General features: G+C 34.3%; 1 protein-coding gene across 1 annotated transcript in view; it reads right to left on the bottom strand.

Annotated features, from left to right (window-relative positions):
• The window catches only part of LOC126890542 (pickpocket protein 28-like), a 96,100-nt gene that overhangs the window by 18,754 nt on the left and 52,436 nt on the right, over positions 1-24,910 (bottom strand). Inside the window, exons 4-6 of the mRNA XM_050659550.1 lie at positions 9,860-10,011; positions 9,068-9,263; positions 2,621-2,891 (exon numbers count right to left, since the gene is read on the bottom strand). Of these exons, the coding sequence (XP_050515507.1) occupies positions 2,621-2,891; positions 9,068-9,263; positions 9,860-10,011 (619 nt within the window). The remainder of the gene's footprint in view (positions 1-2,620; positions 2,892-9,067; positions 9,264-9,859; positions 10,012-24,910) is intronic.

Raw genomic sequence — 24,910 nt, 5'->3', positions numbered from 1 at the left:
TTGTAGACAATACATGTACAAAGTAACCTACCGGCTTCATGCCAAGAGTTCGGAGCCGTTTTTTAATTATTAACAATGCAGTGCAAAAACGATTGCACTGCAAATCTTAAAAGATTATAAGTAAATTCTTGTTCTCTATTTCTTAAGTCTTTACTTATTTACATTGAACAGTAATTTGTTTTGTTGTATAATCCACGTTTACAATAATTATGTGATCTATTTGATTTAAAATGGATTCAGGATTTTTTTATACTTTGGCAACTATGTCAACTTAGATCTCTGGCGTAGATAATGACGTTCAACGGTAAGTAAATTAGACGGACTGTAATATATTATTATTATATTATTATAATATACAGAGTGAGTTTTATGTATAGAAACCCTCAATTATCTCGGAAACGGCTTGCTCGATTTTTATAGGTTTTGGTGGGTAGGGGTTTTCTAATGCAGCCGATATTATAGTGATAATTTCATTGTTGTCAGATCTTCCGTTTTTCTGGAAATCTAATGAACTTTTTATTTCAAACGGAACACCCTGTATATCTTTTGCGTTTTGAAGTCCTTAAGAAATACTGATTATTTTTCATATTATATTCCCTATACCTACCTAAATACCAACTCGAAAACGATTAACTTTATAGAAAAATTACACAAGAACTTCTTTGTTCCCAATGGTCCAAAGAACGTAAAATAATGTCTACTCGGGCCGAAAAAATTGATTTTTATAATTTGATTAATTTTTTTTTTAAATAAATAAATGTAGCAATAACTCCGAAATATACAGGGTGTTCAATTGAAATAAAAATATTAATTAGAGTTTTAGAAAAACGAAAGATCTGACAACAATGTCATTATCACTATATTATCGGCCGCATTAGAAAACCCCTACCCACCAAAATTTATAAAAATCGTGCATACCGTTTCTGAGATAATTGAGGGTTTCCATACATAAACTGGATAGAAGGATATTAGACTAGATGGTACGATATTATTACACATTAATAATTGGTTCAATACTTCAATGCAATCAAGTTAAACTTTCTATGATAAAATTAGTAAATTAGTCAGTATTTTGAACATATATTTTGAACCTAGGTATAAAAAATACGACTATATTAGTTGCAATAAATTATCAAATTGATAATATACAGTGTGTTGCATTTAAGATGAAGACACCCCTATATTTCGGCTATCAAAATATATACAGATTTGAAATTTTGCACAGTCATAGAGGTTGATGGTTCACAATTTTTAAAATAGTCAACTGAAATTTAAATTTTAATCGCGGTCTACTGCGAATCCACAAACAGGGTAAATTTTCGATATGTGATTCGATTTGCTTCGCGTAAAGATATCGAAAAAAATTATTTGGAAAAGCTGTTCCAAGCTATAACCCCATATACCAAATTTTATGACACAATTCACACTCTTACTGTTTTTTCAGTTGTTGTAGTCAGGATGCTAAATCCTAAAATTGGCTGTCCCGAGATGCATCTCGAGACAGCCAAAAACGGTTTTTTCAATTTTTTCGTTTTTTTCGCTCAGATATTAAAAATTCTCCCTCTGCCATTCAAAAGAACGACAAAAAATACACAAAAAAATACTATTTAAAAGTTGGCCAAATCATATTATCATAACCTAAATTTTTTTTAAAAATTTCAAAAATTTTTCCTGGGCTCATTTTTCGTTAAAAAAATCTGAAAAAATCAGGCTCTTTTGTCTTTAAAATATACAACCTGTCGAATGTTTTCAGATTTTTATAGTAAAATTCGGTGCGGGTGCATTTTTGACCATCTTATACCGCTATAGCCTTTGTAGCTCATCTAGCCACAATAACGACCAAAACACTGTATTTACATCTCGCGACACGCCGTAATTTACATCCCCGTCTGGCCATGCTTTTTACTGCAGCTACTGCTGCTTCATTTTACTGGTCTTACTGCTTTTATCGCGCCGTAAATTATCGCCTGTCCGGCCTTACTGATAGAACTGTCAAATAAATCAATACAGCGTCAAATAAATCAATGCCGTGTCAAATATATTTTAAGGCAGTATACAAAAATCAATGACAGAACTGTCAAATAAATCAATGCAACATTGCCATGATCCTAAATGGGATCATCTGACTGGATCATCATAAAAAAAGGGTAATTTAATATATTATTCAAGGGACCCGTCTTTTAGTTTAGTAGTCGGGTCAAGGTTTAAAATGAACTTAGGACTTTGATATTGCATGAAAAATTAAGTCAAGTAGTATATTACACAAGAGATTTTAAACGATGTCAAAAAATCATTCGTCAATTAATTTTTATCTCACAGAGCTTTTTTGCAATGTTATTGCTAAGACAACGATAATGATACAACGATTCTGCGGGTACCGCGTGAAAGAAGATTAGTTTTTCAGTGTGTTTAAAAAAAATCAACAAAATTCATTTCTACCAGTTTATTTGTTAATGACTAGGTATTATATGCCACCGAACGGGCATGTTTGTATTTTTATAATGTATTAGTTATTAGATAATACAGTAAGCCAAAAAACCTTTTTACAACCTGACTGGGTCAGTGTCCCGAACATGGCATTTTTTTTTGCCTTATTTCTCTGGAGTAAATATCTACTTACTTGGCATATACGCAGTGGTGCAACCGCATTTGTTTAGTGTGTAATTAGTTAAACACTCCAATTTGCAGTTCTGTTGTGTGTAAATTTTGAAATAGTTAAGAGGTCTTTCATTTGGCATATAGCAGTTTCTTCGTCTTGGGTTATAGTTTTTTACAGCTTTGGAAGTAGACATCATATCCAAAATTAAAGTTGCCATTATTGCTTGATCGAGGGGAATTCTGATGTGATCATATTTGGGCCGTGGTACTCTAGACGGGTGCGATATTTCCATCTTTTATATTGTTGACATAAAAATTAAAATTATATAACGTTTTATTGAAACAATATTTATACTATGTTTTAGTTCAACAAAAAATCTTTCACGAAAGAACTATTTCAAGTAGTTCGTCTAAAATTCTGTTGCTTTTCTTAGTATAAAGATAAAAAGAATCTATTTAATCGACTCATACTAGTTATTTATGATATAAATGTTAAAAGTACACGTTTAAGGCACGCATGTGAAAGTTTGCAGAATGAGCGAAGCGAATTCTGCAATTCACATGAGTGCCTTAAAAATGTACTTTTTAACACGTATATCAAAGTTGTGACTGGCTGAATGGCAAAAGCCGGTGCCAAACAAAAAAAAAACACGTATATCATACAATATTTTTTCTGCAAACGTCTTATATATCAACAATTATAATTTATTCATTCTCAATTTCAGGACAATATCTACAAAAACTTTTACTTGAACTTGACTGACATTCCATTTTTATATTTTTCTTGACATTACATCAAAACTGCCTATACTGTCAATACGTAAATAATAACAACTATACAATAACATCTTACTTTTATTGTTGTATATTCTAACAAATTTTAATAGTTTTTTTCTACAAACGTGTTAAAAATGCAATAATACAGTTTAAATTTTTTAAAAAACCTTTTAAACCAGCTTTTTCAAATTGCGCAAGTTGCACTATTAATATTAATGTTAATAGATGAAATATAAATATTTTGACGTTTCACAATTTGACAATTCACTTTTAACTGCAGTGCCTTAAAATTTTTAAAGCCCTAGTGCCTTAAAGTAGCATTTTTAACGCTCCTATGGAAGGGATGTAAGGAATAGTGGTGCGCAATACATAGCCTCTCCTATTCAAATGTCAACCTCACCTGCCCGTGAGATGATCTCGATCATGACCATCCGGTATATCCTGCTAGATAACAAACCAGGCGCTGACGTCCGAGTGATTGCCGGTATAAGCCATCCCCCACTTACTGACCAACAGCTTCGGGTGGAAGAATCGGTAAGTGGAAGGGCACCTTCTTGTCCTAGAAATGAGAAATCATTTCTAAAGGCGGACGAACCAGGCATGGTCAACGGCGTGGAGATGCATAAGGCAACGGGAAACCAATGCATTAAAAGCTCATAGAGCATCCCTAGTTAACAATCATGACTAACAACATAACCAAACACTCTACTGATCATGAAACTCGGAAAACAAGATCCGGCAGAGGAGGAAATTCAAAAAGACTGCAAGGCCTCCCCGGTCGTCAACATGCGAAAACCTTGCAAAGTAGCGACGTGGAATGTTAGAAGTCTACATCAAGCTGGAAAAGTACTTAATGCCGTTAAAGAAATGGAAAGGCTCAATGTAGACATTTTAGGAATCAGCGATGTCCAATGGCCCGACTCAGAAAAGATGAAAATCAACAATAAAATAATATACTATTCAGGAAGTCAAGATGGTTCACACAGATATGGTGTCGGGATAATACTAAACAAACACATTGATAAAGCTGTAGTAAATTTCATTCCATACTCCAACAGAATTATCCTCTTACAATTAAATCAAAATAAACCCAAATTAAACATAATACAAGTTTATGCTCCGACTGCCGACAAACCAGAGAGCGATATTGAAACTTTCTACGAAGACCTAGCGAATATTTTAAAATCCATTAAAACGCAGGATGTTACAATTATAATGGGAGATTTTAACTAAAAGGTTGGAGACAAAAAAGTAGAAGAATGTACAGGAGGATATGGTCTGGGCAACAGAAACGAAAGAGGTGACAGGCTTATCGAATTTTGCCAAAACAATAATTTTGTCATAACTAATACATTGTTTAAAATGCCAAAGAGAAGACTATATACCTGGAAGTCACCAGCAGATCAAGAAGGGAGAATTTTAAGAAACCAAATAAGTAGATTATGTATTGATTAGTCAAAGATACAAGAACGCAATTATATTTTCAAAAACCTATCCAGGTGTAGACATAGGACAGATCACAACCCAGTATTGACCAAAATTAGGCTCAAAATGAAAATAATAAAACGCAGAACAACAGATGTAAAAATCGATACAAGTAAACTAAGAAACCCACTCATTAAACAACGCCTGACAGATGAAATTAATAACCGTTTAATGAATGTTAAAGAACAAATCCAGCAAAATACTGAAACAGAGACAAAATGGTTATTAATAAAGACAGAAATAGATAAATGTCAAAAAGACGTTCTTATACCAACCAGATACAAAAAGAAACAATGGATGACGGAGGAAATCTTAGATTTAATGGAAGAAAGACGTCAGTCAGCATAAAAACAAAGATAATCAGATGTACAAAAATGTGGATAAACAAGTAAAATTCAAAATTAAACAGGCTAAAGAACAGTGGTTAAAAGAACAATGCTCAGAAATAGAAGAACACCAGAAAAGACATGATAATTTTAACACACATAAAAAATTAAGGAATTAACTCAGATCAACAGAAAAAGAAAACCGGGAATACTAAAAGATACAGATGGGAAACTTGTGTTGAGTACTAACGAAAAATTAAACAGATGGACAGAATACATAAATGAATTGTTCAAAGACAATAGAACAGAGCAGATGGAAGTCGAAGTAGAAGATGATACGGTTTTGAAGATATTAAAAGAAGAAATTAAATCGGCAATAAAAAACAGCAAAAATGGTAAAGCAGTAGGTCCAGACCAAATCCCAGTAGAAAGCTTAAAATGCATAAATGATGAAACCTTAGACATTATCGTAGACTTGTTTAACACAGTGTACAAAACAGGAAAGATACCAAAACAATGGTTACTCTCAACCTTTTGTGCTATCCCTAAAAATACAAACGCTAAAGATTGCAGTGAATACAGAACAATATCATTAATAAGTCACATTCTCAAATTATTCTTGAAAATAATACATGGTCGTATAAACAAAAAACTAGAAGAAGGAATAGATGATAGTCAGTTTGGGTTCAGAAACGGATTAGGAACCAGAGAGGCGTTATTTGCTTTTAATGTGTTAGCTCAAAGATGCATGGCCATGAATGTGGATGTGCATGTTTGTTACGTTGATTTTGAGAAAGCTTTTAACAAAGTAAGACATGAAAAATTAGTCCAAATTCTAAAGACAAAAAAGATAGACAAAAGGGACTTACGAATAATAACAAACCTTTACTGGAACCAAAGAGCACAAATTGTAATAGATAACGAACCCAGTCCAGAAATTGAAAGCAGGAGAGGAGTTCGGCAGGGATGTATTATGTCTCCATTACTCTTTAATGCATATAGTGAAGCCATTTTTGAAGAAGCATTGCTATGTCAAAGTGAAGAAATAATAATTAACGGAAGATCTATTAACAACCTAAGATATGCAGATGACACCGTAATTATGGCAAGCTCTGCTGAACAACTCCAACTACTACTGAACAAAACAAACAATTTCTATGAAGAATATGGACTAAAAATGAATATAAAAAAGACCAAATATATGATAATAACTAAGAAAACAAACATAAAAACAAGCATACATTTGGGAAATGTACCGATAGAAAGGGTTGATAAATACAAATACCTAGGAACCTGGATTTCAGAGAAAAATTATCAAACAACAGAAATAAGGACCAGGATAGAAATAGCAAAAAATGCGTTTGTAAAAATGAAAACAGTTCTCTGCAACAAAGACCTTAGCTTAGAACTGAGAGTAAGAGCTTTGAGATGCTACGTGTTCTCGATACTACAATATGGACTTGAAAGCTGGACATTAAAGCAAGAACACATAAATAAGCTACAGTCATTTGAAATGTGGTGTTACAGAAGAATGCTTAGAATAGCATGGACACAGAGGAAAACGAACACGGAAGTACTGCGAGAAATGGGTAAAGAATGCGAAATAATAAACACAATAAAAATAAGAAAGTTACAATATCTGGGACACGTAATGAGGGGACCGCGATATGAAATGCTAAGACTGATAATACAGGGAAAGATAAGAGGCGGAAGGAGTATAGGAAGAAGGAAAGTGTCATGGTTAAAGAATTTAAGAGACTGGTTTAGATAGAGTAAAGATAGTGATGATGATATCCAACCTCCGAGTAGGAGACGGCACTTGAAGAAAAAGATGGAAGTTTGGAGTTCCATAAGTTCTACCTGTATGAAAGAGGTTGATGAATGATATATAAATTAACACATTTGTAGTGAATCTGTTCAAAATAAAACCAAATATTGTGCCCTGGATTATAACTATGTGTATATTGTCTTATAGGTTACATTACAATCTTCTTCTTTAAGTGCCATCTCCGCAAGTGAGTGCCATCTCCTCTTACGAAAGTATGAGTGCCACATTATATTATGAAATCTTTATTAAAAAATAGATTCAATTTACTATTATTTTAGAGAACTATCGGAACAATCTCGGAGAAGAGATGGATCACACAAGACAAAATGGCACGAAAACGGAAACGAATATGGAAAAAGAATATACTAAGACTCGGAAGCTGGAACGTTACATCCTGGAAGAGGAAAGACCAGGAAATTATTTAAGAACTGGAATACCATAAAATAGGTATATGCACCACGTCAGAAACTAAAAAGAAAGAGAAACGCAATATAAGATACTAAAATCATATTTTTATAATATTCTACAATTGAATTGAGAAAGATATTCGAGCTCAGGCAGTAGTAGTGCTACTACTTCATAATAAATTTGAAAATCGCATCGAAGGAGTAAAATATGTCAAGAGGAATATAATGCAGGGTACAATTAATGTCGCTGAGACGATGGAAAGGTCTATTTTATAAGTATGAGATTGATATGGGTCTCGTAGAGTATAAAATCCTTTTCTTATGATTTGTGGATCTCACAAAAGCGCATTAAACAGTTCAACTAAAAGTCGTAATCCAATATATGAAGCGTGAAAAACGTCAATAAAATACCAAATCTCTTTAACATGATCATGAACAAGATAATAGAAAGCTTAAATGAAACCAACATTGGTAACAAAATGGGAAACCGAGCTTTGAGTATCCTCTTTATGCTGATGATGCAATAATCATGGCAGAAAATGAAGATGAAATGAAAGCGTCTACTGGAGACAGCGGCAGTTACTACATGCAATATAACAGCATACAAGTTAAAAATGTTAATATCACACAAAAGGACCCAGAAAAATGTTATAGATAGCCAAGAGCCCATGTCAAAGATAACCTAACCGACACGATATAACAATAAGTCATGAGTTTCAACTACCTACCTTAGAGTAGATCTACCGTGTAATAGATATACCTACTGCAGAGGAAGTGAAAGACAGCTCAACAAGGTAGCCAGAATATTGGAATACTTGGGGAATATATCAAATGGAGGAACACATGTATGCACATAGGGAGCAAAATCCAGATATATAGAGCATGTGTAAGACCAGTACTAACATAAGCAGAGGAAATCGGAGCTAAAAGGTTGCTTATGGCCCATTCCACGAACATACGCCTGTTTTTAATTACTTCGACAACGAATATTTTACTGTGCAACATAAGAAGTAAGAAAGTAAATGGCGCTAATAATTATTCCAATAAACAACAATGTAATTTGCAATTTACTTTAATTCTTCTTATTTTGCACAGTAAAATATTCGTTGTCGAAATAATCCAAAACAGGCGTATGTTCGTGGAATAGGGTATACAAAAATATTGATGGGAAATACAGATATGATATCGATTATTATCGGAAATTTCTCTCAGATATAGAATAAGAAACGAGGGCACACTAAGGGAAACTGGAGTTCAGAATGTGGTGAGATGGACTGGAGAATGACGCCGCAAATGGAGAAGATCATGCCGAGAGAATGGAAACAGGAAGAATCGCGAAATGGCCAAAAATACATAAATCCAATACAAACAGACCACAACGAAGACCCCGAAGAGGTGGTCCAAAAGCTGGACATCAACATCACAAAAGCAGGGATAATAAAATAAATAGGACGATGTCCTAAAAGAAGAAAAATAAGAAGGAAAATAAATATATAGTGTTTGTTCTTGATATATAATATTAGGAAACAAATAATTTTTTCTTAATTAATTTTTGCATAAAAAATATGCTTTTCTAAATTTTTCCATATATATTAAAGTACAATTTATAATAAATAATATATTTTAATTATATTAAATTAACTTACTTTATATCCCTGAATGGATGATTTGCAAAAGTAATCCAAATCAGACTCGTTTACGGTAAGTTTGGCTTCTAATGCAAACACAACTCCTGCAAATAAGGCTCTGAATGGATATGTACCTCGTTTATCTCGAATTGGATATCCATGTTCCAAACTCCAGTTGGTGGGAAAGGTGCTCCCGAAGTTTTTGTAATGAACACTATAGTAAAGTTAAATTGATTATAAAAAAAATATTAAATTTAAAATAAGTATAAAAATTATAATAATACCGTGATATCTTAAAAACCTCCATAGATTTATACATTTAATTGGAATTTAATTGACGTACAATTTTTTAAAACATCTAATTCAATTTTGTTTTTAACAAAATTTTTGTTGTACATTTGTTTTCAGGAATTTTTTTCTTTTTGCGATGTTTTGTTTTTCCACGTGAAATGCTATATTATGCTTTCACTTATTCACTTTCATTATCAAACTTTCATGCTGTATTTTTATTTAGATATTTTTCTCTTCTCATTACCTTTATCTATTTTTATGGTGTATCTATTTTTTTAAACCAGTTTGATTGTTTTAATCGTTTTTATCATTATTAATTCAACAATACTTTAATGTTTGAATAATATTTATTAAAGTTTTATTTTATATTGTTTGCTTTTACTAATGTCTTATTCAACTTGCTTTCTTAAAATTTATTGATTAAATGTTTTAATACCCTTTGTTAAATACGTGATTAAAGATTATCAATTTAAACAGAAAAAGTACAAACGTAAACAAAAAATACCTTACAAAACTTACACTTTTTCTCTATAGATGTCATGTCTGTCGAGCATATTAAATGAATAACAAATTCCTTCTTCCGTGAAAATAGGCACAAATAGTTCCCGACAATTAAACCTTTTTCCCATAAATCTACAATCTGATATAGTTTTATAGAAGTCAGGTTGTACCTTAAAAAAATAAATCGTAAAAAGTAGATCGTAAGTTTTTGACGATACTGCATGTTATGATGACCTATTTTTTAACAATAAGAGGCGTATCCTAAAATAAACTTAAAATATTTACATTTCCTAAAATAAGGGATAACTAGGTTATCCAATTTGAGAAACTAAAAAAAATAAGAAAGGATGTTACCTAATAAAGACAAAGAAATAACACCAAAAAATACTTCACAAACTTATTTTATTTAGTCCACATGAACATCGGGAAACACCAGTCTTTTCAGAATTAGGGTCGAAGGTTCCACATCCACAGAGGTAGAAATTAGGAGGGGAGTTAGAAAAGGATGTGTTTTGTCACTCTGGCTATTTAATCTTTATTCAGAGTTTCTATTTAAAGAGGCATTGGAGGATTCCAAGGATAAAGTCAAGGAGAATGGCGTAAATATCAACAGCATCAGATACGCCGATGATACGATATTGGTTGTGGATTCAGCCTTGGGTCTACAACGACTCATCGACAGAACCAACTCAATCTGTAAACAATTTGCTATGAAAATAAACATTAAGAAAACCAAAGTTATGTCAATGCGATAAACCCAGAACTTACCTTAACCTTGCACAATAAACGGGCACATTTTAGAAAAGGTCAATAAATTTAAGTAGGTACATGGGTATTGGATCAATAGCAGCCTAAATCTTGATCTAAAAATAAGATCGAGAATAGAACAGACCAGAACATCGTTCGAAAACATCAAAAGATTGCTATGTGCTTCTCGAATAAATCTCGAAATTCGACTACGTTTATCAAAATGCTACGTCTGGTCGACTCTTCTCTATGCAGTTGAAACGTGGACCCTTAAAACATCAACCGTAAATCAATTGGAGGTGTTCGAAATAGGTAGGCCACATACCAAGAGCAGATGAAGACAGACAAGAGCTTGCAATTGTAGTAGCCAATCTCCATTGATGAGATGTCAGTTTAAGAAGAAGAACATAGAAAAACAAAATCCGAATCATAATTAGGAGACGAAAATATGGTGGAGATAACATACAACATTTATAAATAGATACAAAAAGATCAGCTAAATATTCGTAAAAGCAAATAAACATAATAGTTACATTATTATAAATATCGAAAATATTTTTAGAATAAATAGAGAAATACATTGCTGAGTTGGAATTATACAGGGTGTCCCGAAAAGATTGGTCATAAATTATACCACAGATACTGGGGTCAAAAATATGTTGATTGAACCTCACTCACCTATATACAATAGTGCACACAAAAAAGTTACAACACTTTGAATTTACAAAATGAAAATCGATTATTTTTCATATATCGAAAACTCTTAGAGATTTTTTATTGAAAATGGACATGTGGCATTCTTATGACAGCAACATCTTATGGCAGCAAAAAAAATTAAAGTAAAATTTGTGCACCCCATAAAAATTTTATGGGGGTTTTGTTCCTTTTACCCCCTTAACCCCCCCCCCCCAAACTTTTGTGTACGTTCTAATTAAATAATTATTGTGGCACCATTAGTTAAACACAATGTTTTTAAAACTTTTTTGCCTCTTTTTCGATAAGCCAATATTTATCGACATATTTTGAATATTTGTCGAATCCACCACATATTTGTATAATATGTAAGTATGGTTAAGTACGATTATAGAGACCTGTTAATAATCTGAAAATTTATTTATAATTTACATTTTTAGGTATATTTTGAAAAAGAAGCCAACATCTCGATAAAAAGTGACTTGTCAAAAAAAGAATAATGCCCGGTTGCACCAACAGATCTTAAGCTTAAGTCGAGAATATCATAAGAATTAATAAAATATAATTATAATATACTACAATAAGAATACAATAATATAATAATAGATATAATTGATAATAAGGGAAGAATCTAAAATTATGATGCAACGTAAGTGATACTCAAGGAGGCCCTATTTATAAGTAGAGCTTAGCTAATCTGCAACTTAAGATCTGTTGGTGCAACCAGGCATAAGAGGAAAAAAAAAGTTTTAAAAACACTGTGTTTAACTAATGGTACCACAATAATAGTTTAATTGGAACGTACACAAACATTTGGGGGGTTTAAATGAACAAAACCCCCATAAAATGTTTATGTAAATATATTAAAAAGGGGTCTACCCCAAAATCCCAACAGCCAAAATCCCGACAGCCACAATCCCGACGGCCAAAATCCCGACACGCCAGAATCCCGACAGGCCAAAATCCTGACAGGCGAGAATCCCGACAGGTTTGATAAGTTTCTTTTTAACATATAATTACATATATTTCTTGTTTTTTGTTTATGGCCCTCTGTTTTTTATTTTTTGTTACTAAACAAAAGTATTTTTTATTAAAAGTATTAAACAAAAGTCGGAATTTTTACTTACGCGATGATTGTTGCATGTCGGGATTCTGGCATGTCGGTGTTTTGGCCATCGGGATTTTGGCTGTCGGGATTTTAGCTGTCGGGATTTTGGGCAGCACCGATTAAAAAGAAGCCGAATCTCGATAAAAACTCGCTTATCGAAAAAATACTAAGAGATAAAAAAGTTTTAAAACGTTGCGTTTAACTAATGGTACCAAAATAATGAACTAATTGGAACGTGTACAAAAACATGGGGGGGGGGGGGTTTAACCCGCCATTACACGCGCTATGAGGAAATCCCTCACCATATTTGTTTATAACCAATGAAATTGTGTAAACTAATACGATAACCTTAAGCACCCAGGAATGCCTTTAGCATGGTTTATGAGAGGGTATGAAAAAGTTATAGAATATTTCAGGCGGCCAGTGTGCTGTGTGATAGTTGAAAGAAGAGACATCACTCTTCAAGTGAGGGAATTCCTCACTGCGCGTGCAATCACAGTGAAATCACGTTTCTATTATCTCAAAGAAACTTTTAGGTTTTTATTTAATATTTAGGTAGGTTTAATTAAAATATTATTGTTTGAATTAGGTTAGGAATAGTGGCACACCGAGGGGGGGGGGTTTGGGGGTTAAAATCCCACCCAGAGCATATAGAAATATATATAAAAGAAAGTAGGAAAATGTAACTTGTCTTTCACAAATAATACAAAAAACTTTCGGTGCCCAAGCAAACCCCCCTCCCCCCAGAGGAAAATTCTAGGTGCGCCACTGGTTAAGAACCCACTTTTAAATTTACCTATTCTAATTGGGAAATAAGCCACAATTTAACTTGAAAAATTGATTTTATTGACGTTTCGAATTCTACCTCGGATGTCGTTATCAATATACAAAATATTACTAGTTAATTACATAAATGCCACAAAGAAATAGCTTTAGAACAGTTTTTAATTTTAATTTGTATTTGTAGTAAAATGAATTCGCGTAAAGAACGTTAATTTCTTCAGTGGCTTGCTGAAATTGAAAATTAAGAAAACTTTCTTTTGATCTATATTATTTTTACTTTTGTTTTGTTAAATTAATAAGAAAAATTGGTTTACCAGATTTTCTATAATATGTGAGTACAACCCATTTTATATTTATACATGTTGACATTCATTCTTCCTCTAAATAAGTCGAATTGATGTAGGTGAGGGCGACGCTCATACGCGTGCAACCACGTCACAATAGAAGACGCGTGTAACGGCGGGTTAAGGGAACAAAATCCCCATAAAATTTTTATGGGGTGGACAAACTTCACTATAATTTTGTTTTAAGATGTTCCTGCCATAAGAATGATACATGTCCACTTTCAATAAAAAATCTCTAAAAGTGTTCGATATCATCATTCTCTTTGCCTTATCCCTATGCGGGGTCGGCTTCTCTAATTGCATTTCTCCACACAATTCTATCTTGGGTCATATCAATTTAATCCCCTTTACCAACATGTCCTGCCTTATCGTCTCCCCCCAGGTCTTCTTTGGTCTTCCTCTCCTACTCCTTCCAGGAATCTGCACTTCAGCTATTCCTCGTATTGGGTGATTAACGTTTTGACGTTGAACATGACCAAACCATCTTAACCTATGCTCTCTCATTTTGGCATCAATTGGTGCCACACCTAGACTTCCCCTAATATACTCATTTCTAATTTTATCCTTCTTTTTCACTCCACTCATCCATCTAATCATTCTCATTTCCGCCACATGCATCCGTTGTTCCTCTTTCTTTTTCACTGCCCAACATTTAGTTCCGTACATCATAGCCGGTCTTATGGCTGTTTTATAGAAGTTTTCCTTCAGCTTCATTGGAATTTTTCTGTCACACAACACACCACTCGCTTCTTTCCACTTCATCCATCCAGCCCTAATTCTACTGCATGTATCTATTTCTATTTCTCCATTAAGCAAGAAACCCATTATGAACGGCCGGCACGGCACAGCCCGGCCCGGCACAGGACAGTCCAAATTCATTTGTATAGTTTTAAATGCAACATAACCCATTATGAGCGGCCGGCTTGGCCCGGCACAGGCCAGCACGCAAACGGAACGGCCAAAATTCTCCGAGGAGAATAAAATTCGTTGAAGTCGAACGGCCTGAACGGCCAGTCGGCGCCAGTGCATCATAATTAGATATATTGTTGATTTTTTAATTGATAGCGCGTTGTTTCTTTTGAAATAAAATAATATGGACGAACTTTTCATTGAAAGTGTCAGAGAATACCCATTTTTGTACGATGCATCGGACTCAAGTTATCATGATAGTAAGAAAAAGGACAATACATGGGTACAAATATCCGAAAATTTTGATCAATGGACAGGTACGTACATTACCTTTTAACCATGAATTCGTTTTTTAACATGATGCATATTCTTTAAAATTGTGTAGTTTATGTCTTTTAAAAACTTTTATTTTACGATAGTTTTTAAAATATATGATCATTTTTTATTTTAACCATGAATTCGTTTTTTTAACATGATGCATATTCTTTAAAATTGTGTAGTTTATGTCTTTTAAAAACTTTTATTTTACGATAGTTTTTAAAATATATGATCATTTTTCCGGTGTCGTGCCGTGCCGGCCGTTACAAATGGGTTTTTGTACGTGCCGGGCTGTGCCGTGCCGGGCGTTCATAATGGGTTTCTTGCTTTACTCTGTAATACCGATTCCAGCTACTTAAAACTATTGCTTTTTACAATCAGTTCACCATCCAAAGATACGATTTTATTTGTAGTAACTCCATCTTTAAATGAACATTCCAAATACTCTGTTTTTGTCCTACTAAGTTTTAAACCTTTTTCCTCCAGAGCTTGCCTCCACTTTTCCAGTTTTTGTTCTAAGTATCTTTCATTATTTCCTACTAACACGACATCATCAGCATACATTAAGCACCATGGAATATTACCCTGTAGTTTCGCTGTTATCTGGTCCAAAACTAATGAGAATAAATACGGACTAAGTACAGAGCCTTGGTGCAATCCTACTTTCACATGCAATTTATCAGTCTCTCCCACACCTGTCCTAACACTAGTCGTTACTCCCTCATACATATCCCTTACAATCTTAACATATTCGCCAGGGACCCCTTTCTTATTGAGTGCCCACCACAGAATCTCTCGAGGAACTCTAAAAGTGTTCGATATAGTGAAAAAAAATCGATTTTCATTTTGTAATTTCAAAGGTCTGAACTTTTTTTATGAGCACATTTTTACCAAGGTAAGTTAGATTTAATCGAACTATTTTTGACCCCAGAATATGTGGTATAATTTATGACCAATCTTTTCGGGACACCCTGTATATTTAGTAATGAGTCGGCACTCTAGGCAAATTACCATAAATAAATAAATCAAACAAACTGAAATCAATTTTTCAACTTAAACACAGTTGAAGAACACAATAAAGTAAGTAGGCTTCTAGAAGCAGTGGTTCCCAACCTTTTTGATATTCGCTACCCATCCCTCACATCCATCGGTTGTAAGTTTATGTTCGTGAATAAAACTATCTAAGGAATCCAAAATGTCTTGACCAGTTGTAGTGGTGTATAGTATAGTGTGTGGCAAAATAACATTTCTTCTTCAGCTTCAGCTGATCCACTGAAATTCAACCTTACTAAGCATAACAAATAAACATTGTCAGCAATATCAGTCTGTACTTTCGTCTAGTTGTAAAGAATACATGTGTCAGTTCCTTTCATAGTAGATATTGAACGTTTACATAACTTTACGTTAACAGACATTTCCTCGATTCTACTTTTTACTGTAGTGTTGGATAGGGGTATTTTACATATTTGTTTCTGCTTTTTCGTCAAACCGAATTGACGAAATTATTTCTACCCCGGGCAAAATAAGGTTCTTGACTGATGTGTGCGGAGCGCTATTTTTTGCTATTAGTAAAGACAGCTGGTAAGAGACCATGGTAATTTTATTTATTACCTCGCCCCGTCGCAAACGCCACATTCTCGATATTCGACCGAGTCGAAGTCATTTCTTTGAAAAAACATCAAAGGTTTAATTAAGGCTTCTGGATGTTTAGTTGAAATGTGGTTAAAATTATGTTTTGAAGCCTTCATCCTTTCGTTAGTCAAGGTTTCGCAACAAAGGGGTACATTGGAGTATAGATTCTTCTTCCGTACCTATGAACGTGAATCCGTATTGTAAGTATTCAGAACAATATTGTCGTAACATTTTCTTCCCTTTCTTAACGTTATTTGAAAATAATTTAAATACGCCCTTTGGCATCATTGATAGTAGATGGACGATTAAGCTCACCTTCGCCAGTAGATTGCAATTTTCTCTTAAAACAAGAACCACTTTTCAGCTAGTTTTCCATCGTTAAGCAGTATAAAAAGTAGTGAAAGCTTCACTACTTTTAAATGAAAACAACGCTAGAAAGAGTGTCAAGCCACTGTCGTAGTATGTTATTAATCGGGCAAATACATGAGCTAGACCTAGACTGAGAACAAGAACTGAGTGTTTGGGTCCGAGAAAGTGAGCGAGTGGGAGAAAACCGGTATGACTGGCGCCTGGTAAAAACCGGTTCTTGTCGCTACTCAGCTACTGTAAGGTGGCGTTCCTACTCGGGCGATAAATCGTAAGCGATATATTATAAACGATAGGTGATAGGAGATTCGCAAAAATAAATACTTAAAATCTAAGTAGAGACGATAAAAAAGGTTCACTTCCACGTGATTGCACAATGTATCGCAAGTGATATATCGTTCGAAGTGCTGTGTGTCGGTCGCCCTCGCGATTTGTTGCATACGATATTGATATTTTAAGCTGTATTTATTTATTTATTAGGTGAAACAAGTCAGTAATCAAATTGTTAACTCCTGCTGTAATATTTATACAGTATGGTGCAAAAATCCCGAAACAGGTAAATTTTTATTTTTAAATTATGATATTTTTGCATATTATCATACGAGTGACGTCATCCACATTTATTACGTGATGACGTAATAAATGTTTTTTAAATTAGACTAGGGGTCGATTGATGTCTCGTTTGAAAGGGAATTCAATTCTGTATTCAGTACATATTATAAATATTAACATAATTATTTGTAGAGAGTATTAAAAAAAATTGTTAAAATAAATTAAGTAACAAAAAAAGAAGAATTTAGGTAATCTACTTAATTCAAAATACATTTTCCTGCTGCCAGAAAACAAAAAAACATGTTTATTTGACAACCCAGTATTCTTCTTCAAGTGCCATCTCCGCGACGGAGGTCGGCAATCATCATAGCTATTCGGACTTTGGAGACGGCTGGTCTGAAAAGTTCTTTTGATGTACATTCGCACCATTGTCTCAGGTTGCGCAGCCACGATATTCTGCGTCTCCTTATGCTTCTTTTTCCTTTAATCTTTCCCTGCATATTGAATTAGAGTAAATTGTATCTCTCTCCAGTGTAGTATGTCCGAGATATTCCAATTTTCTGGTTTTGATTGTATTTAAGACTTCCATTTCTTTATTTATATTTCTCAGAACCTCTTTGTTTATTACGTGTTCTGTCCATGATATTTTCAGAATTCTTTTATACACCTACGACTCAAATGATTCCAGCTATTTTATTGATGCAGCATTCAAGGTCCAAGGTCCAACCCAGTATTATGTACCCAGTGTTTTCTTTTTCTTTTCATTCTACGTCTAAACCAATAAGCCACTACAACGTCTTCCTCACTTGAGCTCATAATTTTAAGTAGCATTAATTATTGTGCTTAAATCATCACTGCATGGTCGCGGCGATTTATCGTCCGTTCTCTATGAACCTCCCTAGCAATATATCGTGGCGATAAAATGTCGCTTATCGTCTATCGCCCGAGTATGAACGCCGCCTAAGAGCCACGCCGCGACTCACCTGAAATCCGCCCGCGACCCACCGCTTGGAAAATGCTAGAGCAGGGGTCACCAATTATATTTCCTGAGGGTCCGTTTCGAAAACCTATGACACTTCCGGGGTCCGGAGTTAACACTACCTGTCTGGTTGTTCCAATTCGGTAAACAAATCAGAAGGGTGCAGTGCGAAATTTTTAGGCGGAGATTGTATTTAACAGTTTTTTAATAAATACAAAACATCACCTTTTTTGCTCCCGAAAATATGTTTTCAGCATTTTTGGGTCATCTTAAACAAAAAAGATTTTCTGTCATTTTTCTCAAAACTTAATAGATTTCAAGTTTTAAGCGATTTATAAACTGAAAAATGCGAAAATAATCATTTTCGAAGCTTGAAAATTCATGTGTACATTATTATTTTTGCGGTTGTTAAGTGCCTAAATTGAAGTTTAAACATTGAATTTCAAGATTTTGATGAGTTATCGGGGTTTATTTCAATTTCGGCCGTTTGTTTTTATTGGCGTATTTAATAGAGTATTTTATAAGAGTTGTCAAAACTAGGAAACTGGTTGCCATTAAACAGAAACAATCTACTTAAAAAAATTCTATCGGTAATTTTCTACAGTAGATAATTCTCAGTATAATTTTAATCTGATTGGACAGAATTAAACACGTGATCAAATATCTTACTATACGATTGGAAGTTAAAATCATTAAAAAATAATCAGTGAGAAAAATTACATTTTTTATTATGTACAACTAGGTCTGGATCCCGCGTATGAAAAAAAAGTTGATTAATAGCAAGCTGAAAATTTGTTAATAGCTTAAGTGTGTCTAGTCGGACAAACTTTGATATACGGGAACACTGGAACAGGGGCAGTTTTAATTGTGGAACAGGTTAAAAATTTGGAACGGTCAGACCACGAAAACAGCACATTTATTTTGTCCGACAGAACAGACTTAAACTCTCCGAACAGAGATTAAACTCTCATGCAAAAATCAGACTGCTATTTATCACCAAATGGGCATTTTAATGAGTGGAACATGTAGAATAAGTCAAATGACAGGAATTATGACATGTGATAAATAGCAGTCTGATTTTTGCATGAGAGTTTAATCTGTGTTCGGAGAGTGTAAGTCTATTCTGTCGGACAAAATAAATGTGCCGTTTTCGTGGTCTGACCGTTCCAAATTTTTAACCTGTTCCACAATTAAAACTGCCCCTGTTCCAGTGTTCCCATATATAAAGGTTTATCCTACTACGCACCCTTAAGCTATTAACAAATTTTCAGCTTGCTATTAATCAACTTTTTTTTATACGCGGGATCTGGACCTAAACCTGTCTGAAGTTTGGAGTGAGTTTGGTGCAACTGAGTCTCATTGGGGAGTTGAGATATTCATCTGTTAGCTGAGATCTGTACCGAGTTTTAATAAAGTTCATTCTTGATAAAGCGGCTTCGCACACATAAGTTGAGTCAAACATAATATACAATTTCATGGCCAAACATTTTCAAAATTGCCAAACGCTATATTCTGAGTTTAATGACGGTCCGCACAAAAGTAGCTCACGGTCCGGATACGGACCGCGGTCCGCTAATTGGGGACCCCTGTGCTAGAGTATGAAAAATATGACAACTTAACACAATAATACTACGAATCGAAGAAAAAGTGTACCGCGCAAATAGAGACAGAGTGAAAATAAAGGAGAAAACAAATTAGTTAAACAGGAGAATACAAAACTTAAAATAAAAATATATAGACAAACAAAACCTAGCTTACACAGTTCGGTCCTGGCAGGTATACTAGTTGGTGCGTATTTGTCAGCTCCAAACAAAATAGTTATTTAGATAGTAGCTAATGAGTAAAACATTTTTATTTTCGCATATATAAGTGTATTATAGTGCGTTCAATTATTGTACGTAAGTACTCTTTAAAATTATATAAAGCCAAGTTATTTCACTGGAATTTATTATTTATCAGAAGTCGGTTTGATACAAAAAACCCTAAACACGTTTATTCGTTATCTATAACGACATGATAAAATCACCTGTTGTAAGACAGGTCCGTATTTCAGGATTTAATTAGTTTTGAATAATAAATAAAATATGTCAAATCCGACTGCCGGGACTTCTGACTACAGGAGCGCCCAAATGGAAAACACTACTAAAACTTATTCTACTGCTTTGATTGAACAACAATTTCCAACAAAAGAACAAGCCATTGTATTCCCATCCATTGAAAACCTTAAACTTCAAGATTATCTGATTTCACTAGGAAAGTTGATAGAGCCCAAAAATATCCTATTTTCCTCAAGGCTTTCTAACAACAGAGTGTGTATGTACCTTGCAAACAAAAATGTTGTTGAAAATTTCATGAATAATTATGGAGGATCCATAGAAATTAATAACCAAAAAGTCCAAGCACGCAAACTAATCACTCCATCACAAAGGCTAATTCTATCAAACGCTTGTCCCTCCATACCGCATGCTGTATTAATTAAAGAAATTGAAAAATTGGGCCTTCAACCCATGTCTCCCATGTCATTTCTCAAGATAAGCGCCGGTTTGCCGGAATTCAACCACATTTATAGTTTTAGACGACAAATCTTTATCACACCACCTCTTGCCCCAATACCTGAATCCATATTAATGAATTATGATAACACCAACTATAGAATTTATTTTGCACAAGATTCCTTGATCTGTTTTTCATGTAAAAGGCCAGGCCACACTGCAGCAAATTGCAAAACAATCCAAGAATCAGTTTCTGAAAATTATAACCAAAACCCCCACTCCCAATCATCTTCGCAACCCATACCTTCCGAAATACTTTCAACCAACCCCTCAAAAACTCCAACCTCACAACCAATTATAAATATAGATACGACCGAGTCCACACAAAATAGCTCAAAACGCAGTTTGGATGACATTGTTACACCTCCTCTAGCGCAAGATGCTAATTCAGAAAACCAAAGTCTTGAACCATTTGTTAAACCTAATGTTGCTCCAGCTAAAAACCAAAGAAAAGTAAGGGAAAGACTCCAACTCACGTACTCATGGAACCGACCAAGGCATTCATCTCAGAGCAAAACCCTTCATTTGTTCTTGATTTTGATCAAATATCCGATCTATTTGAAAATGTTTATGGTGCACAGGACCCAGTCAGCATCATAAAAAACTACACTAGCGAATTTGAAGCTTTAGTGAAAATGCTAACAGCAATATACCCGTATTTCAAACAAAGATCGATTAAAACTAGATGTACAAAAATTAGAAAGAAACTATTGAAGCATTTACAGATGGCTTACTCGGATACTGAGGCATCAGAGACTGAAAGTGAGTTTTCTCAAGAATAGAGTCATGAACTTCTGTGACAATCCCAAATTTCAGTTTTATTTATTATAAATGGGCTTCTCATCAATTTTGCAGTGGAACATTAACGGTTTCTATAATAACCTTCCAATGCTCCAAATAATTCTGTCCAGACACAATCCAGATATAATTTGTCTTCAGGAGACTAATTTCAAAAATGAAAACATACAAGCTTTAAAAAAATTTAAAAATTACTGCAAAAACAGAACTAACCAAGATAAAGCCAGTGGTGGAGTAGCTATCTTTGTAAAAAAGTCAATTGAAACTACAGTAGGTCCTCTCCAAACTAATCTAGAAGCAATTTGCATTAAAGTTAACTCGAGTCCAAATATCTACGTTTGTAACTTATACTTACCTTCATCAACGCAAGTAGACTCAGAAGCATTAACTGAACTCTTACAACAAATTCCCCAACCCAGGCTTATTTTGGGCGATTTTAATGCTCACAACTTTTCATGGGGCTCTTCTACTATAAATACCAGAGGAAGATTGCTGGAAGAGATATTTGAACAGTCCAACCTTTCAGTCTTAAACGACGGCAGACCCACTAGATTTAATATACAGAACGGTGAATCTTCATGTATAGACCTTACGATATGCGAACCAGGTCTGACCCCACAGCTCACCTGGGATAGGCTGGATTTCTTGTATAACAGTGATCACTACCCAATTTTTATTCATAACAACAAAAACCAACGTGGACGGACATTTACCCCAAAATGGAATTTAAAAAAACCTAACTGGAATCTTTTTTCAAATTTAGTCGAAAGCAGTATGACCACATTTAAAAGCACCTCAAACATAGACGAGACCCTTAAGAACATTGTTACCATTATCACAGAAGCAGCAGAAAGAGCAATAGGAAAAACTTCATACATAAAACAACGCAACCCCGTTCCATGGTGGAACCATGAATGCAAAACAGCAGTTGAATCTAGCAAAAGAGCTTTTAACAAACACAAGCGCTACAAAACTCTCGAGAATAAAATTGAATATACAAAACAACGTGCAATAGCCAAGAAGACAACTAGAAATGCCAAACGCCAGTCATGGACTCAATATGTATCAACGTTAAATGCAAACACACCCATGACTGAAGTATGGAACAAAGTCAGAAGAATATCTGGATTAAACAGCAATCAGAATATCAAAAGCCTCGAGAGAAATGGAAAGGCAGTTACTAGTAATACTGAGATTGCTAAAATCCTTGCTAACACATACAAAAACCGATCCAGTAATATTAATTATAAAAAATCTTTCATTAATTACAAACAACATGAAGAAAATAAGAAAATTAGCATTACTCCTAACACAGACGAACCGTTAAATTTACCCATTTCTCAATTAGAGTATACGGAAGCATTATCAAATATTAAAGAAACTAGCGCTGGCCCGGACGATATTCCTAGTATTTTTATTAAACACCTTCCAGCGAGCGCTCACAAACAACTTCTAGATCTGTTTAACATTATTTGGCTTCAACACAAATTTCCTGAAAAATGGCATGAATCCATAGTAATACCTGTACAAAAACCTAATAGTATTAAGACAAGTCCCGAGTCATACAGACCGATATCTTTAACATGCGCCATGTGTAAGTTACTAGAAAAGATTATTAACAATAGACTAAGATGGCACTTGGAGAGACAAGATTTGATTATTCCAGAACAAAGTGGTTTTAGAGACCAAAGGTCAACTATAGATAATATCATAGATTTGGAGAGTGACATTTCTGAAGCATTCGCACTAAGGGGTAAATGTCTAGCGGTTTTCTTTGACATATCAAGAGCTTTCGATACAGCCTGGCACGACTATATAATAAAAAAATTACATAGTTGGAACATTCAAGGTCACAGCCTATTCTTTATTAAAAATTTCCTTCAAAATAGAACTTTCAGAGTTAGGACAAATAACATAACATCAGATATAATGTATCCAGAAAATGGAATCCCTCAAGGCTCGGTTATAAGTCCTACTCTCTTCATAGTGGCAATCAATGGTATCCTCAAAAACCTAAAATCGCCTGTAAAGGCACGAGTCTACGCAGATGATCTTGTAGTTTTCTGCAAAGGTAAAAATATACAAAATATATTTCGTCATACACAGAACTTTATACAAGACTTAGAAATCTGGTCACAAAAAACAGGTTTCTGTTTTTCCGCTGAAAAAACTCGCTTCATCCTGTTTTCAAAGAGAAACGTCACAAATATCCCCAACCTAAGACTATGTGATGAAAACCTAAAGCGTGCAACGTCAATTAAGTTCTTGTGCATGACATTCGAAGAAACCCTAAGCTGGAAACTTCATATAACAAATCTGATGTTATCTTGTCACAAGCGACTAAATCTTCTAAAAACTCTGGCCAATAAAGAATGGGGTGCGGATCGCCAAACACTTCTAATGTTATACAGAACATTAATCAGATCAAAATTAGATTGTGTCTACTGTGTATTCTACAGCGGCTAAGACGCTGCTGAAAAAACTTTACAGTCTTCACAATCTCGCTTTACGTATAATATCTGGAGCTTTTCGCACAACACCAATCGAAAGTTTGTATTGTGAAGTTGGAGAACCCTCCTTAGAAGACAGAAGAGTTTATTTAAGTGTAGCATACGCCGCAAAAATCAGGTGTAACTCAAAAAACCCTACTATTCAAAATTGTTTTACAGAAAAGTTCCCAAATCTCTTCATAAATAAACCAAGAACGGCCAAACCCTTCTACGCAAGAATTAGAAGCTACTTAAATCAAATAAACTATGCGTTCCCAGAATGCTTTCCTTCCAAACTGTCCTCAATTCCTCCGTGGCAAATAAAGAGCCCTCAGTGCCTAACACACCTCATTTCTTTCGATAAACATTCAACAAACCCACAGTTAATCAAATCCGCCTTCAATGATATACTCCGCAATTACAAGGAGTATACACAAGTATACACCGATGCATCTAAATCAAATGAAGGCACTGGTGCTGCAGTCATAACCCCAACATCAACAAATAAATACAAACTCCCTTCAGAGTACTCTATTTACTCTGGTGAATTATACGCTCTATACCAGGCCACCCTTGCTGTCAATGCGTCCAGTAATACCAAATATATCATACTCACAGACTCTCTAAGTTCGGTACAGTCAATCCAATATGTCTACCCATCTAATCCTTTGGTCATCAAAATAAAACAAGAAGTTCATACCGCTCAACTGAATGGAAAAATTATCATATTTCTCTGGATACCATCCCATATTGGAATTCAAGGAAATGAAGAGGCAGACAACGCGGCAAAAGAAGCTGC

This window comes from Diabrotica virgifera, chromosome 8, assembly GCF_917563875.1.
Source record: "Diabrotica virgifera virgifera chromosome 8, PGI_DIABVI_V3a".
Classification (NCBI taxonomy): domain Eukaryota; kingdom Metazoa; phylum Arthropoda; class Insecta; order Coleoptera; family Chrysomelidae; genus Diabrotica; species Diabrotica virgifera.
This window is presented reverse-complemented; position numbering and strand designations above follow the sequence as displayed.